Source organism: Biomphalaria glabrata, chromosome 9, assembly GCF_947242115.1.
Source record: "Biomphalaria glabrata chromosome 9, xgBioGlab47.1, whole genome shotgun sequence".
NCBI lineage: Eukaryota > Metazoa > Mollusca > Gastropoda > Planorbidae > Biomphalaria > Biomphalaria glabrata.
In genome coordinates, this window is record NC_074719.1 from 1,609,293 (window position 1) to 1,625,407 (window position 16,115).

General features: G+C 36.8%; 1 protein-coding gene across 1 annotated transcript in view; it reads right to left on the reverse strand.

Annotated features, from left to right (window-relative positions):
- Window positions 1-16,115, reverse strand: part of LOC106073742 (carboxyl-terminal PDZ ligand of neuronal nitric oxide synthase protein-like) — a 220,137-nt gene that overhangs the window by 172,368 nt on the left and 31,654 nt on the right. Inside the window, exon 2 of the mRNA XM_056040448.1 lies at window positions 14,440-15,694. Coding sequence (XP_055896423.1) covers window positions 14,440-14,547 — 108 coding nt within the window. The 5' untranslated portion in view covers window positions 14,548-15,694. The remainder of the gene's footprint in view (window positions 1-14,439; window positions 15,695-16,115) is intronic.

Below are 16,115 nucleotides of genomic sequence, written 5' to 3' on the forward strand. Positions count from 1 at the left end.
CGATAACTCTAAAAACCAATAAACGCTTATAACTGAAGAGTTTCCATTAGTTAGCATATTACACAAGCGTGCACAATAGCTGTTTCATGCATATAAAATAAACAGTCAAAAGATTCTTCTTCTAGCCAGCTTTTTTGCTGCTGAGCTGTGAGCTATTTTGCAGACTGTGCCAAGGAGAAATAGTGTGCTGTTCTTTTCAATTGTTCAGCACTGCCGTACAGGGTGTTGGTTATGTTGAGCCGGAGTAGGGGTAGGGCCTGCCTAAGGTGGATTAAAATGAGAGCATCAAATGGATATGGCTCACTGGTTTCATAAGGGTGGGCGAGGTGTCTACAGAGGGGTAGCTGTTTTCCTAGTCTGGGTATTGTTTCAGAGTATTTCTTCTGGTTTTTTATATAATCCACGCATTTAATGGAAGTTGTCGACCTCGAAAAGTCGAAAGGTAAAAAAAAAAACAAAGAAGAAAAGTCGAAAGGTAAAAAAAAAAAACAAAGAAGAAAAGTCGAAAGGTAAAAAAAAAAAAAACAAAGAAGAAAAGTCGAAAGGTTAAAAAAAACAAAGAAGAAAAGTCGAAAGGTAAAAAAAACAAAGAAGAAAAGTCGAAAGGTAAAAAAAACCAAAGAAGAAAAGTCGAAAGGTAAAAAAAAAAAAAACAAAGAAAAAAAGTCGAAAGGTAAAAAAAAAAAAAAAAAAAAAAAAAAAAAAAAAAAAGAAGAAGAAAAGTCGAAAGGTAAAAAACCAAAGAAGAAAAGTCGAAAGGTAAATAAAAAAAAAAACAAAGAAGAAAAGTCGAAAGGTAAAAAACAAAGAAGAAAAGTCGAAAGGTAAAAAAAAAAAAAAAAAAAAAAAACAAGAAAAGTCGAAAGGTAAAAAAAAAAAAAAGAAGAAAAGTAGAAAGGTAAAAAAAAAACAAAGAAGAAAAGTCGAAAGAAAAAAAACAAAGAAGAAAAGTCGAAAGGTAAACAAACAAAGAAGAAAAGTCGAAGTCATCTACACACATTTCTTTTCTTTCATACTATTGGCTTATACTTTCTTCATGTACGGAACCTGGAAGTTAGTCTAAAGATACTAAAAGAATTTAACAAAATTTAAAATATTGAAACATTTATTTCAAGTAAAAATTTCGCACAAGTAGTATGGTTGATTGAGATTGAAGCGAATGTCGTAGGTTCGATCCCCACATAGGTCAATTTTTTTAAAGTCTTTATTTGACAAAAAATAAATAAATTTAGTTTACTCAATTACTTTAACAAAAAGTAGGAATTGAGTTTAAAACGATAAAGTGTAGACTTGTTTTGAAATGAATAATTTTATATTAAAGGTAAAATTGTAAACACATCAAAATTAGTAGACTAAATCTGCATTGTTATCGGAATATTTGGGCTTCCATAGAAACTAAAGAAAGTTACTTTTGAAAGAATCCCAATTTCAAGGACTTAGTTTGGCATGTATGATACATGTGTAGGCTACGTGTGTCTTCAACAGAGGACAATAGACAATCAAATGATCATGAAGTTTGAACAATTTATGAACAATGTTAAATTTAATTGTTGTGAAAACATGGAACTAGCGGTTTTTTTTTCTTGTGTGTATTTGGCAATGTAATTTTCTACTAATTAAAAAAAATTATTTTGCTTTGCATTACATTAAATCTGCTTTTAACTTTATTATAAATATTCTACATGACAAAATGCTTTACCCAACGTGTGACTTCTGGGTGGCCAGTCTGAATTAAATGTTCCACAGCCACATTGGTAGTACAAGATTTCCGGGTGGCCACCAAGGGGAAGATGGTCCATATCTCGAAGGTGCCAAGAGGGGCAATAATCCCCTCGAGTTCTAGACAAATGTTTGCATACGTAAGAGTTAGTTGCCCCTGATCTGTCCAATCTTCCCCTTGTTTCATTTTGGTTTGTAAACAGAATGGAAAGCAAAAGGACCAAAGTTCTTCAACACTGAACTTTTTAACGAGTAAAATCTGGACCTTTTTTTTTCTCTTTTTCTTTAGCATTTGTTCGAAGCATGGTCTGAGGTCTGAAAATTGGGGCTGACCTAAAGTTTGATAGGAATCTTGACCTAAACTTGGACTTGAATGGTCCTCATTCACCAATCGGAAACAAACAACATTGAGCCACGTGATTCTCTATCTTTTCTATACAAATTACGATCTAATTTTTAATAATACACAGTGGCTATCACGTGACAGTTTTTTTTTCGTTGTTCTATCAATATTATCACGTGACTAAATGTTGTTTGTTTACGATTGGTGAATGAGGTCCATTGGCGTAATACTTCCGCCTTTGCACTTGAACTTTGACCTGAACACGTAAATAAAGCTATAACTTAAACACTGATGTGAACTTTGACCTGAACACGTAACTAAAGCTATAACTTAAACACTGATGTGAACTTTGACCTGGTTTATAACTTAAACACTGATGTCTACACCAGGATTTGAACCCGGAACCACCGGTTAGGAAGCCAAACTCTTTACTAAGCTCTTGGCCACTCAGTCAAAGCAGATGGGCTTTACATCATCTCTCTCATAGACCGCAAGGTTTGACGGGATACTGTATGTACTTCATTTATTTTTTCTTTAAAGAAATGTTTTATGAAACAAAATAGTCAATTAAAATACATTGCATGTAAATCAGTTCAAAACTTAAAATCAAACAAGCAGCATCTATTGCATGGTTCTATAGCATTTATTTCAAAACTTAAACTCAAACAAACAGCATGTATCGCCTGTTCCAACTGGGCTATTGATTATATCTCGACACTAGGACATTTCTATTTCTAATTCTTTCTTTGATCTATGCGCAGAGGTTTAGACCAGAAACAAAACTATGTATACAACTTTTTCTCTTTCTTTCTTATTATCTCCCTTAGGCAGATGATATAAATATACTTCTATTCCTCTATCTCAGTTCCTCCCTCACTCCGAAACCTCTCCTCTATTACTCCCTATATCAAACTCTTTCCAATTAAAACTGATTGCTCGTTTATAGTGAGCAATGGCTGTCCTGCTATACCAATCAAATAGTTTGGTTTCAATAATTTTTACCGTCTTTTAATGTCCCTTCGTGCTACCACAATCTTAGTAACTCGGACCAGATTAACCTTGGTTAGGCCAATAATAGAATATGCATCCTCTGTTTGGGACCCCTCAACTCAAGAAAACATTAAGAAACTAGAACAGACACAAAATAGAGCAGTGCGATTCATAACAAACGAATATTCACATTTGACTAGAGTAACACCTTTAGTAAAATCACTAAATTTAGAAAGCCTTCAGGACAGAAGGCTCAAAAGTAAAGTAGCAATCATACATAAAACACTGAACCATAATCTTCAAATACAAAAACAAAATTTAATAAAATACTCATTCCATTTGCTAGGACAAATATGTACAAATGCTCTGAAAGACACAAAGATAAAGGCACATTCCTCGTCCCATATGCTAGGACAAATTTGTACAAATACTCCTTCTTCCCTAGTGCTATTAGAGCATGGAATGGGTTGCCTGGGCTAGCCAGGAGGACTAGTGACTTGGCAGAATTTGAGTCATTTTTTAATATGCATGACTAAATGCATGACGCGTAGGACGTAATCATCTTCTTTTCTGAAGTAACGTCTGTGTTATATAAGATAAGATAAGAAGATAAGATCTAATAATAACGATAAGGATTGTTTAGAGTCCGAAGATTAATAAGGAAAGCAGTATTTTCCGTGGCTACGCAGCCCCAGCTGTGACCTACATATTTTGCCACTAACAGGTCAAGCATAATCATTGTGCACCGGTAGTCGATTAAGATTTTCTTTTGGCCGTCTACGCCTGTCCTCGGCAGCGGATTTGCTTAGATCTCAAATGTGTATCCTGCGGCCTTTGTAAGTGGCCTCCAGCTAAATCTAGCAACTAGTAAATCGGCTAGTTCAAAATGAGATTGAAATGGATTACAGTTTTTGAAGCGAGAGCAGAAAGAAACATAGATTATATTAATGTTCGTCTTTAAAATCATGTTGCCAACTCTGAGCCTGAAGAGGCCATCGCTTTCTAGAGTTCAAGTTCGAAACGGCCTGACATCCTGGATTCGACCTGGCTAGTGCCACATGTGATGAGCCATGTGTACGAGCACGCTTGTGTTGGAGATTCGAATGAACCCAATCAATCGAATCAACACAATCAATTTTGATACACACAATCAATCTCAACAACACAGACATGGCCGGATTTACGCTTGCTAAGGCCCTAAGCTATTTGAGATATATGTAGCCCCTTGTCACCAACATAACATTCTTTGATTTTTTTCTTCAAAACAATATTTTGGGTGACCCAGGCATGTGGGGGCCCTAAACCATACCTTGTGTAGTCAATAGACAAATCCAGCGCTGCATTTAGAGTATATATGCAGTAACAGTTCTACCCAGTCGGATTCGATTATGAAATGGTTTGGAATCGAGCTCCGAGACTACATTTGCCTAAAAGCCGAAAGTGATCCGAAATTCTTTCTGCTTATATCAACAGATCGATACTTGTATAGATCAGCATTGTAATAAATTGGTTTTTTTTTTAAAGTGAATGTTGGCTCTAGAGCTAGATAAGAGGTGTCAACCCGAGCCGATACGGACGCGGATAATACAATAGCGAAACTATTGGCACGAAGTGAGAGACTTTATGTCGAACAAGCAAATTGATTTTCAAGAAAGGGGTCAGAAAAGAGGTCCTAAGAGAGGGGCTAGTGAAGAGGAAGTAGAGGAGGTTAAATAAAGGGGTCGGAGGAATGTAAGTATGCGGGGAAAAAATTTGTGACAGTCAGAAAAGAAGGGTCAGTGAAGAGAGATCAAAAAGAGGTGTCAGAGAATATGCATATTTAAAAATGCATATACATGTAATATATGTATTTATGTTTATTCGATAAAGCCTTTACGGAAGAGAGGAAACGCTTATCAGAGATGCATGTTGACCGTGTTAATGGTAAGAGATTCGTGATAGTTAGTTGCTTATGAGAAGCGGCAAGTTCTTTCATTAACTCTTTCTCTCCTAACTGGCGATACCGACGTTCATTCCACCAGAATGTGGTAAATAATTACGGAGAGAAAGAGTTAAGATTATTGTGTATCAACAACGTATCTTATATTATAATAACTATACAGTTGAACGACCGAAACTAATATTGATACAAATTAAAGCTAAAAAAATAATGTTTTAATTTAGCTTTCGTGAATGTTCAATAAATGTGTTTCATTAATATCAAAATGTCTACATTGCACAATGGAAGCGGATGACAAGAATTTAATCCAGCCAGGTCAATATGGCGTCGTTAGAGCGGTATATGTTTTTATAGTCTAGCAGACGGCATGAATATTTCCGAGCTAATAGTACACTATTTTCATATTTTCATTGGTCGATTGATTGCGTAGGATAATCCAGGAATCCTTGTTAGTTTTGTTGGAATGTTAAATATGGGATTTTCTTTATTAAGATGTCTTAATTATCAATGTATGATGCAAGTTTTTTAATGCAATGTTTTTAAAAGTGTTTTTTTTAACCGCAAGGTGTCTTTTTAATGTAAGGTTTCGTTTTTTAAACGTAAGGTGACTTTTTTTTTAAAGGTGTCTTTTTATGAAAAGTTGTCTTTTTATGAAAGGTGTCTTTTTATGAAAAGTGTCTTTTTATGAAAGGTGTCTTTTTTATGAAAGGTGTCTTTTTTTATGAAAGGTGTCTTTTTATGAAAGGTGTCTTTTTTGTCTTTTTTATGAAAGGTGTCTTTTTTTATGAAAGGTGTCTTTTTGTAAAAGGTGTCTTTTTATGAAAGGTGTCTTTTTGTGAAAGGTGTCTTACAGGACGACGAACAAGCCAATGTTTGAAAGATTTCTGAAATTTTAAAGATCTAGTTTCGAATTTCAATTTTAAGGCAAAAACCTAAATTTAGAAATTAGGAAAATTTTCTGATCTATGACAGAAAGTTTTTGCATTTTTTCGGCTGGAGGTCATGACCTGTACTTTAGAATATAGATATTTTTGAGTCAGATCTTTATTCAACCTTCCTACATTGACTGCTCGTGGATTTCTATTGACTTTTGGATGTGCGATCATTGAAATGTGTTGATCTGAATGAAGGATCGATTGATCATCTCAGTTTATCCCATTAGCCGGAGAGTCTTTAATCAATTGGGACTAATCAATCCTAGACTTATGATTGCCAAGTGGTTAATGGGGATCAGTGGGCCTGTAACTTTTTTTTTCTTCTAATATTTATACCCTCCACTCAGACACAAGCACTATCCACTCACACACAATCATACACAATCACACACACACACGCAGACAATCACGCATCTACATTTTAAGGGAATGTACTCTAAATGTCATTAATTAAGTGGATGGGATTATTTGGACTTGCGAAGACTTTCCCACCAAGAACAAAAACAGGCTAAAAAACAGCAAGAGTGTTACGCTGGGTAAAAACTAGGAGCTGAGAGGCTACGTTTGCTTGGGCTTGGGCTTGGCTAGAGGCTACCTATCATGGGGACTCGAGGTTCGACACACGACTTGAGCAGAGTTGTGTTTACTGAGCGCCTAAAGGCAGCACGGAAACCCCCTCCCTGATACCCCCTCACCCCCCACTGGTCCAGAAATGACATCGTGCCATAGCGCTCTGATCATGATATAAGCATGAAAGTTATAGGCCCTACAAGTTTAAAGTTTAAAAAAAAAATAGTGAACGAAGCAGTTACCACACAAGAAAGACTTTGTAAGATGGTCTATTTCAACCCAAAAAGGCTCCAAGTATGTGAAAAAAAAATGAATTTGAGGTCTATGAGGATATAACAGGGGTCCACGATAATCAGGTCGACACTTTAATTCTGCTTTTCCATTAAAGGAATTACCTGATATGCATACGTCTGATATTCACCTTAGGTAATGCTACACATGTCAGTGCTGTCATTCTATTGCCTTGACAAGAATTAAGGAATCTATTTCAATGACATTAAGGAATCTATTTCGATGACATTAAGGAATCTATTTCAATGACATTAAGGAATCTATTTCGATGACATTAAGGAATCTATTTCAATGACATTAAGGAATCTATTTCGATGACATTAAGGAATCTATTTCAATGACATTAAGGAATCTATTTTAATGGCAGGCCCGTCCATTCTTAAATATCGTCTTCCTATCGCTTTCTCTGTCTGCCCCTCTTTCTTTGCCGTGACGCTGTTCGCGGTAGGAAAGTCTTTGCGAGCCCTAAGAACCTTATGATAAATTTTTTTTTTTTTGCGTTTTTAAGAGTGGTCAGCAGGTCATCATGGGGGCGCAATTGTGATCCCGATAAGTGGTGGGATCTTTGTAGGGGATACCTATGATCCTTCTATAGTATATCGATTCCATAGCTAGGATCTATTCACATGTCTCTGTTAACATTCTATACGATGTTTCAGACTAAAGACAGGCATCTCTCGCCTCTCTCATCACGTGACTGCTATACAGACTTTTATACTAGTGTCACTTCAGCTCACACAGAATGGTTTCTAGAAAAACTATAAAGCGTATCGGGACAGTTCATTATACCCGTCTTAAAGAGGTCATCTCGAACAAAGAATTTCCCAGTTGATTGAAAAAATGACTAACTTTGTCGATATTAGCTTTCGATCGATCACATGTTAATTTGTCGTTTCATTTTTTAATGATGTCAAACAAAATCGATATAAATGAACTTTTTTTTCTTGGGACTTCAAAGCTTGGGGAGGGGGGTGGGCGGTGGAGATGATTGCAAAATGTGATTAGATGTAAAAATCTAGTTCAGACATGCAATACTATAATATATAAATATCTATCTCTAATACTCTATTATATATACCGCGTTAATGAGCATATCTATTGAACAGATTGCGTGGGAAGCGTGGTCGAGAGGCTACGTGCATTGAACTTGGCTTGGCTTGGCTACCTATGAAGGGGGCTCGAGGTTCGACACCGGACTCGGGCAGAGCTGTGTTTACTGAGCGCCTGAAGGCAGCACGGAAAAACATTCTCCTAGATGCCCCCTCCCCCCATTGGACCAAAGCGCTCTGAGCATGCTATAAGCAAGAAAGTAGCGCTATATAAAAGCTATAATTTATTGCCTTCTGAGGTTGAACATGGACGCCGTCAAGGGCATGTATCGCTGGTGAGCTATTCCAAACCCTAGTTAAATTAATTGCCCATAGGAAGTGTTGTAGGTAAACGCAAGACGCTCTTCTTCTTCTAGCCAGCTTTATTGCTGTGAGCTCTTTTGCAGACTGAAGATAGTGGGAAAAAAAGTGTGCTGTTTTCTTCAGTTGTTCAGCACTGAGCTGTGAGCTCTTTTGCAGATTGTGCCAAGGAGAAATACTGTGCTGTTTTCTTCAGTTGTTCAGCACTGCCGTACAGGGTGCTGTTTATGTTGGGCTATAGTGGAAGTAGGGTCTGCCTTAAGGTGGATTAGGGAGGGGCATTCAAAAGAGGACATGGTTAACGGTTTCAAAGGGGTGGGCGTAGTGTCTGCAAAGGGGGAGTTGTGTGGAGTTTATTTTGTTCAGGTGGTAATTGAATAGTGGTGTGTGTCCTGTTCTTAGTTGGAAAATTGTAGATTTTTCTTTGCTGGGGAGGAAGTCAATACTGTCCAGTTTGTTAGGCGTAGTCATTCCTTTGTACATGGCTCTGCCTGTGTTTCCTGATGCCCATTGGTTGAGCCACTCCTCTTTGTGATTGTTGACTAACATTGACCTTAGGGTGAGGTAGTTCACATGCTCTTCGAAATCGACACCAACTGTTGTGAGAAAGAAGCAACGGATAGATCCACATGGAGAGCGAGCAAAAAGGAACGGTCCCGGATCGCCATATACACACCAGAAGTAGAGAGAAGGGTGAAAGTGCAACCGCACCTGGTGATTACCTGGGACCGCAGCTGTCTATCAAGGATTGACCTCTTTAGTCACACGAGAAGTTGCAAAGGGAGACCATTGTAACTCCAGACATAATATACCATAGAGAAGGGGTTCTCAACCTGTGGTTCACGACCCCCTTGGGGGTCGATTGATTATTTGGCTGGGGTCGCCTAAGACCATCGAAAAGATGGATTGTTATTGTCTATTCTTCTATTGCTGTATGTGTGTGTGTGGGGGGGGGGGTCGAGGCAGAGTGGGGGATTGTAAAAAGGGGTCGCCGAGCATAAAAGGTTGAGAACCGCTGCCATAGAGGAAGAGTTATGTCCTTAAATAAATTCGTCTTTGCATTTATTCCTTCTTTGCTACGTACAAAATCATGATCAAATTTTAATAAAATAACGCTTTTGATTTTTTTTTAAATAGATCGAGATAGATTTAGATTTATATACCAATGACGAGATAGATTTAGATTTATATACCAATGACGAGATAGATTTAGATTTATATACCAATGACGAGATAGATTTAGATTTATATACCAATGACGAGATAGATTTAGATTTAAATGCCAATGACGAGATAGATTTAGATTTATATACCAATGACGAGATAGATTTAGATTTATATACCAATGACGAGATAGATTTAGATTTATATACCAATGACGAGATAGATTTAGATTTATATACCAATGACGAGATAGATTTAGATTTAAATGCCAATGACGAGATAGATTTAGCTTTATATACCAATAACGAGATAGATTTAGATTTATATACCAATGACGAGATAGATTTAGATTTATATACCAATAACGAGATAGATTTAGATTTATATACCAATGACAAGATAGATTTAGCTTTATATACCAATAACGAGATAGATTTAGATTTATATACCAATGACGAGATAGATTTAGATTTATATACCAATGACGAGATAGATTTAGATTTATATACCAATGACGAGATAGATTTAGATTTATATACCAATGACTTTTATAGTAAAAGAGAGTTATCGAACTTACAGTTTTGGTTAAATTCGCCCATTTATTTTCCTGCAGATTTTCAAGAGTTATCAGGAGATTTGGAATTAGCGCGGGGCCTATGAAAGTGCGGGGCCCACTGCGATCGAATAGGTTGCACTGGCGTAAAGCCGGCCCTGAACACTACATTATTAAAGCATACAGTTTATAAGCAAACACACGAAGTATACATCCGGGTTCTGGTTCCTCTTTAACATTACATGTGAGATTGACAACTATACGTTACGTCATGTTCCAACAGTATAGATCTATGAATACAATGTAGAACAACATAATGAAAGTCTTAATCTTTTTTTTTTCTTCTTCTGATTCAGGCTTATTCATACCACATTTTAAACAAACTTTTTTAAAATTTAGACTGACTGAAATTGAATTTGTTAATACAGTAACAGGACGATTATTGCACTGATACGTGTCTGTCTTTCTCTCCCTTTGTTTCACTAGTTCGAAACTTCTTTAGATAACTTTAACTATTTCTGTACCGTTTTGTTTATATGGATGAACTCATAAAGGATGGCAAGGAACATCAGATCTTTAAAGATTTTTTTATTTGCATTACACTATGCACTCGATCTTTCGTTATGTCGTGTAAGTTGTTTAAAAAGAAAAGTAATGAAAGTGATTCGATGTTCCAGTTACTGAATATAAATTATATTCATTATTAATTTAGTTACCAGATATATGTTATCTCTTCTCTCTCTCTCTCCCTCTCATTATCACGATCATCGTATCCCTCTTTCTCTCTCTCCCTCCCTTATTTCACTTTTCCTCTCCCTCTTTCTCTTTCATTCTCTCTCCTCATCATTTCTGTCCACCAACCCCCCACCCGCCTCCCTGTGTGCTCCTTTAGTTTGGATCTTTTTTCTTCCATTTTTTTTTTGTAAACTTAATTTTATTCTTTTTTTTTATGATTATTTGCTAATGCTCTTAATTTTAGCTTTCCCCCCCCCCCCTCCATTTTTTAACACCCCCACCACACACACACACATACAAACACGCATAAATATTCTGGCATAAAATCAAAAACTGGCTTTTGAGTTCCACGCCCTTTAATCGCTAGTGTAAATCTCTGGGGTCGTGGTGACATTCAGTCCACAACAAAAAACTTCATTTGCTTAAGCTTTAAAGTAATTGAAACTATTTCAGTTTCTTTTATAGCATAATTCTAAGCCAACCCAAAAAAAAAATGCAAAGGTATATTCACCAATCAAAAGCTGAATGTCATTGAAAAATAAGAGACGTAATTTCAGCATTTTAGTTCAGATATAATGTAATGAACTGTGTACTAATGAAGATGATTCTGGAATGTTATGAACATTGACATGAATATGAGGAACTGTCAAGTCAAGATGAAGATGTCAAGATTTTATGTTTGTTGTCTTCCCCTTAAATTGAAAATGCCCTTGTAAGACTTGACAGTAGTGGAAAAATATTGACATATTTTTTTTTCAATGGGGGGGGGAGGAATCTGTTAGACACCTTATTTATAGTTTAGTTATTTAGCGACGCACCATAGAAGACGCATATTGAACGGGACTAGTGACGTTTGGGATATGTTGGGTTAGGGACCGGAAAATCAGTTAGCGATAGAATACTCCAGGGTAACGACGTGTTTAGTGACAGAGACTTCTACTGTGGCCTTTTATTAGAATAAATCCATGTGAAATTGTTAAAAAAAAAAAAAAAAAAAAAAAAAAAAAAAAGTTGTGTTAACATAATAGCGCATACGTTTTTTGTTTTCGTATTTTTGTACACCGGATATACCGAACAGCTTGCTATTTAGGATTCGCTCCCCTTTCGTAAAAATCTTCAATGGTTCCCTTATGCCAGGTAGCCCTTGTGGGGTACATCTTCTTGCATTTTCATACCAGAATTAAGTGGAGGTTTTCAGCATCGATGAATGGGGACTGAAGAAAACAGAGAACCATGAAGGTGGACATTGGTCAACAGGAAATTTGCGACGTATTTACTGACTACTGGGCGGGTGGATAAAAAGACCGTCGAATTGACGAACGGACGGACAAACTGACTAACACTTTAAATATTAAATATTACGCAAAATGCAGGGGGCCCCAAAGAGGTCAAGCTCCCGAGAGGGTGTGGATTAAAATTGGCTAGAGAAAGAGAAACTATTTATCTTGAGCGGACTATAGTCTTCGGGAATTTCCGCATTTCTTGAAGAGTTTCATAAATCAATGTTCAGGAAAATTGTCTTCTAAGTCTAGATCTAAAAGGCCAATCACTGGAAAATTACAAAGTGTAGTAGATCTTTACGTTCGTTTAACCAGGATTCTTTCTCGGGGGGGGGGGGGGGGAAGAAAAGTGTTGCATTGTTATTTAAGCTAACAATCAGTAGTTATTAAGAGAAAAAAAATCCCTATATTAAGTTGTATAAATGAGTTATGTATTTTATAAAAAAAAAGTATTTATAATAATAATAATAATAATAATCTTTATTATCCGTAAAGAAATTTGTCTTACAATTTGTGCATTACACCAAACAAAAAACATTATAACTATAAGAAACCAAAGTGTACATTCACACCAGACTCACTCATAGTTTACATGTGATAAAGTCTATACCAGATTGTTCTTATTTAATGATTTGATTGCCAGGGGGACAAAATGTATCTTTCTTGCACATGTAGCCTTAGCCTCGTTCTGATATCGAGGCTTAATGTAGCCTTAATGTCAGCATGTGCTAGTAAAATAAAAGCTACTCTAGATAATATCGCGCATCGCCGCATTCAACTACAGCACGTAGAATCAAACATGGGAACTCCATATGTACATATTAGTGTCTTTTAGTGTCAGCTCATATGCGTTTGGAGCGTTGTCTGTTATTGAAGCTTTTGTATATGGAATACATGGCACAGTCCTGAAAGGATGGTTGCTCGGCACAGCCCTGAAAGGATGGTTGCTCGCTGTGTTTCCACATGAATGGGTGCCATCGTACTTGCCCACTGCAGGTATCAAAGGAAACATTGAATATGTTTCACGTCTGCTGCTGTGTGAGAGCTGTTCGGCAGCAACGCTGTATTGTGATTGGTCAATTTATTGCAGTAGGTAATGAGGTATTGATTTCTTTGCATATTTTGTTGGTTAGTATTTAGATGGAAGCTCGTTAGATTTATTTATATAACCAAACTTAGTATTCGACTTTCTCTCTTTCTCTAACACACACACAAATCAACTTTTTTTTTTACTTGTTTTTCTGCCAACTTTTTGAAATCCAGATTTCTATGAAATTGTCTCCATTCCAAGTTCCCAGAAACCAGAACTAAGTAATTTGTCACAAAACTTAGACTATAATTAGTTCATTTGTAAGTCTGCTCCACGGATCCATTTCACAAGGTGCAATATAGAAGACATGGGGAGAAAACTCTCAGTGTATAATATTTTCTTATTAATGCCCCTGAGCGATAGTTCCCCCTTTACTAATTGGTAAAGACAAACAGAAAAATGTGGTTAGGCTTAGTCTCATTAAACATTAGGTAACAGGAAAATGAAGTCTTGGTTTTTTTTAGTGGGAGATAAGTTTAAACTAAAGGTTTCATAAATGATACAACTAGATCTATATTGATTTTTGTATGTATGATACCTAACAAATGTTGATAGATATCTAGACCTATCGACACTTCATCACATTACATGTCAAATGTAAGAACAACTAGAAATTCTAAATTATAGAGGGTATAATCTTTTAAGAGACATACAGGACAAACAGGTTTAAAGAAATGAAGCATACAGGACACAGCAATTATACAGGACACACTGAATATGCAGGACACATCAAGCATACAGGACACAGCAAATATACAGGACACACCAAGTATATAGAACACAGCAAATATACAGGACACATTAATCACACAGGACACACCAAATATGCAGGACACATCAGGTATACAGGACCCAGATATACAGGGGTATCAATCATGCAGGACACACCAAATGTGCAGGACACACCAAATGTACAGGACACATCAATCACACAGGGCATACCAAATATGAAGTACACACCAGTTATACTAGACACATCAAACATACAGGACACACAAAATTCACAGGACACGGTAATTATACACGACACATCAAACATACAGGACACACCAAGCATAAGACACATCAAGGATACAGGACACATTCAGTATATAAGATACGCCACGCCTACCGAAAAGACTAGAAACATTAACATTACATGTCTTAACTCTTTCTCTCCTAACTGACGCTACCAACGTTGATTCCACTAGAATGTGGTAAATAATAACGGAGAGAAAGAGTTAATTGGGTTTTGTCTTTTATACTGATACAGAACTACAGTTTTTACTTATAGCTGGACACACAAAGACGACCACTTGGCTCAAACAGTTGTATAAATGACCATAAGAGATTAAACTACTAGACATCAAAAAACAACCTGCTGGACATTAGGCTACTGGACATAACGGACAGCTGACCACTAGGACACACATAGTACATACCTTGGCTTGAAACTGGAGCCCATGCTGGAACGCTTCCTCGTTGTGGAGAGGTATCCTACTATCATATCCGTCATCAGACACCAGGTCATACGCCTTCTTGGAGGGCATGCTGGCCTTGAGGGCTGGAATCTGGCTGGATTTTAAGAAAGCCACCTTCTCTCGGTAATCCTGTGAACGTATCTGGGCAGCAGTTTAGGGCAGTTTAGGGCACCGCCGTAAACAAAAAAAAAAGTTAACCAAACTGAGAGGCTAGAACATCGGCGACTTATGATCCATACAGAAGAATTGACTCACAGGTCACGCATGATCGGACACACACGCACAAGTCTTATACACCTTCAGTGGTACAGTGAGTAACAGTTTTGAAGCTGTGACCTATTGTTTTGCTGACGAGGAAAGGTGCGCATTGTCTCAGACGAGTAACAGATGGTCAAGCTTATGCAAGTATGTGAGTAATTTATTGATTTCACGGCCTCAACGCAACTTTATAGGCCAGCGTGTTGTTTTTTTTTTCTAGATCAATCAATAAGCTAATTAATCAACTTATTTTTTTTTTGTAAAGGGCAAGTTAATCAATAGCTAATTAAAATCGAACTTTGATATCGGTACGAAGTAATTAACTGGGGCTCTTTTTTTTAAATTTTAATTTGAATAAAATTAATTAAATTAGTAGAACTTATTTTTCTTCAAAGATTCGAGACTATGTATTGAATAAGTCTAAACATTTCAATGTATCCACAATACAATAGACTCTATAATTGATACTGTTAAAACAATCTCTCCGCTAAAGTCACTATAATTACTTTTAACCCCAGAAATTGTTCCGAGATTTATACCCAAGTTGTCAATAACATCGAACATATATCAGCTATTTTTTATTTCAGGTTGACAGTCTAGGTTTTTTTCTGTGTTTTTTTTCCCCTATCGTCCTCGTACCATTAAATCTCCGGTCAAGATATTAGAAAGAATGTTGCCAGCGAGGATCTGGCCAGTTAGATGTTTATGCCGACGTGTCAACACGTGAAATGAGTTTTGGCTTTGAGGTTAGTCTTGATTCAACTTGCCAGAAAGACACACACAGAAAAAAAATTTGGTTAGAGAGTTTGTATTTATTCCATCCGTTGGCTTGATGGGTGCGTTGAAGGTGGGAGTTCGCAGAGTGTGTCGATGGAGTTTAACTCGGGTGCCCTCAGGGTGGGATCCCCCAAGTGGTTTTCCAAATTGGTTGAACCTTGTTTATTCAGAATCTGTGAATCTAAAAAGAAGAATGCAAGTCTTTATAAAGTATGCATGTACAAAAAAATAGTCGGGTAGATTAAATTACCACTTGGAACATTAAAAAAATGTTAATTAAGTTCAAGGACAGCGGAAGTGGCTAAATAAGAAAGAGAAGAAATCAAGAAACGAGGCTTGCCATGTTTGATTTAAATGTTGTGACTATATCTATTTGAGTGCTAGAAGTGATGACACACTTAGAGTGCCATGTGATACGAATTTCGAGTCTTTTTTATGGATTAAAAAAATAAGTTAAGTTCCCCTTTCAGACCTTGCGATCAATAGGGCAGATGATGTCAAGGTCATTTGTTTCTATGGCCGACGGTTAACGAGGGTGTCATGTGGCCAGCACAACGACCAACCGCCTTTACTTTCCGTAACAAATGTTGGGTACCACCTGG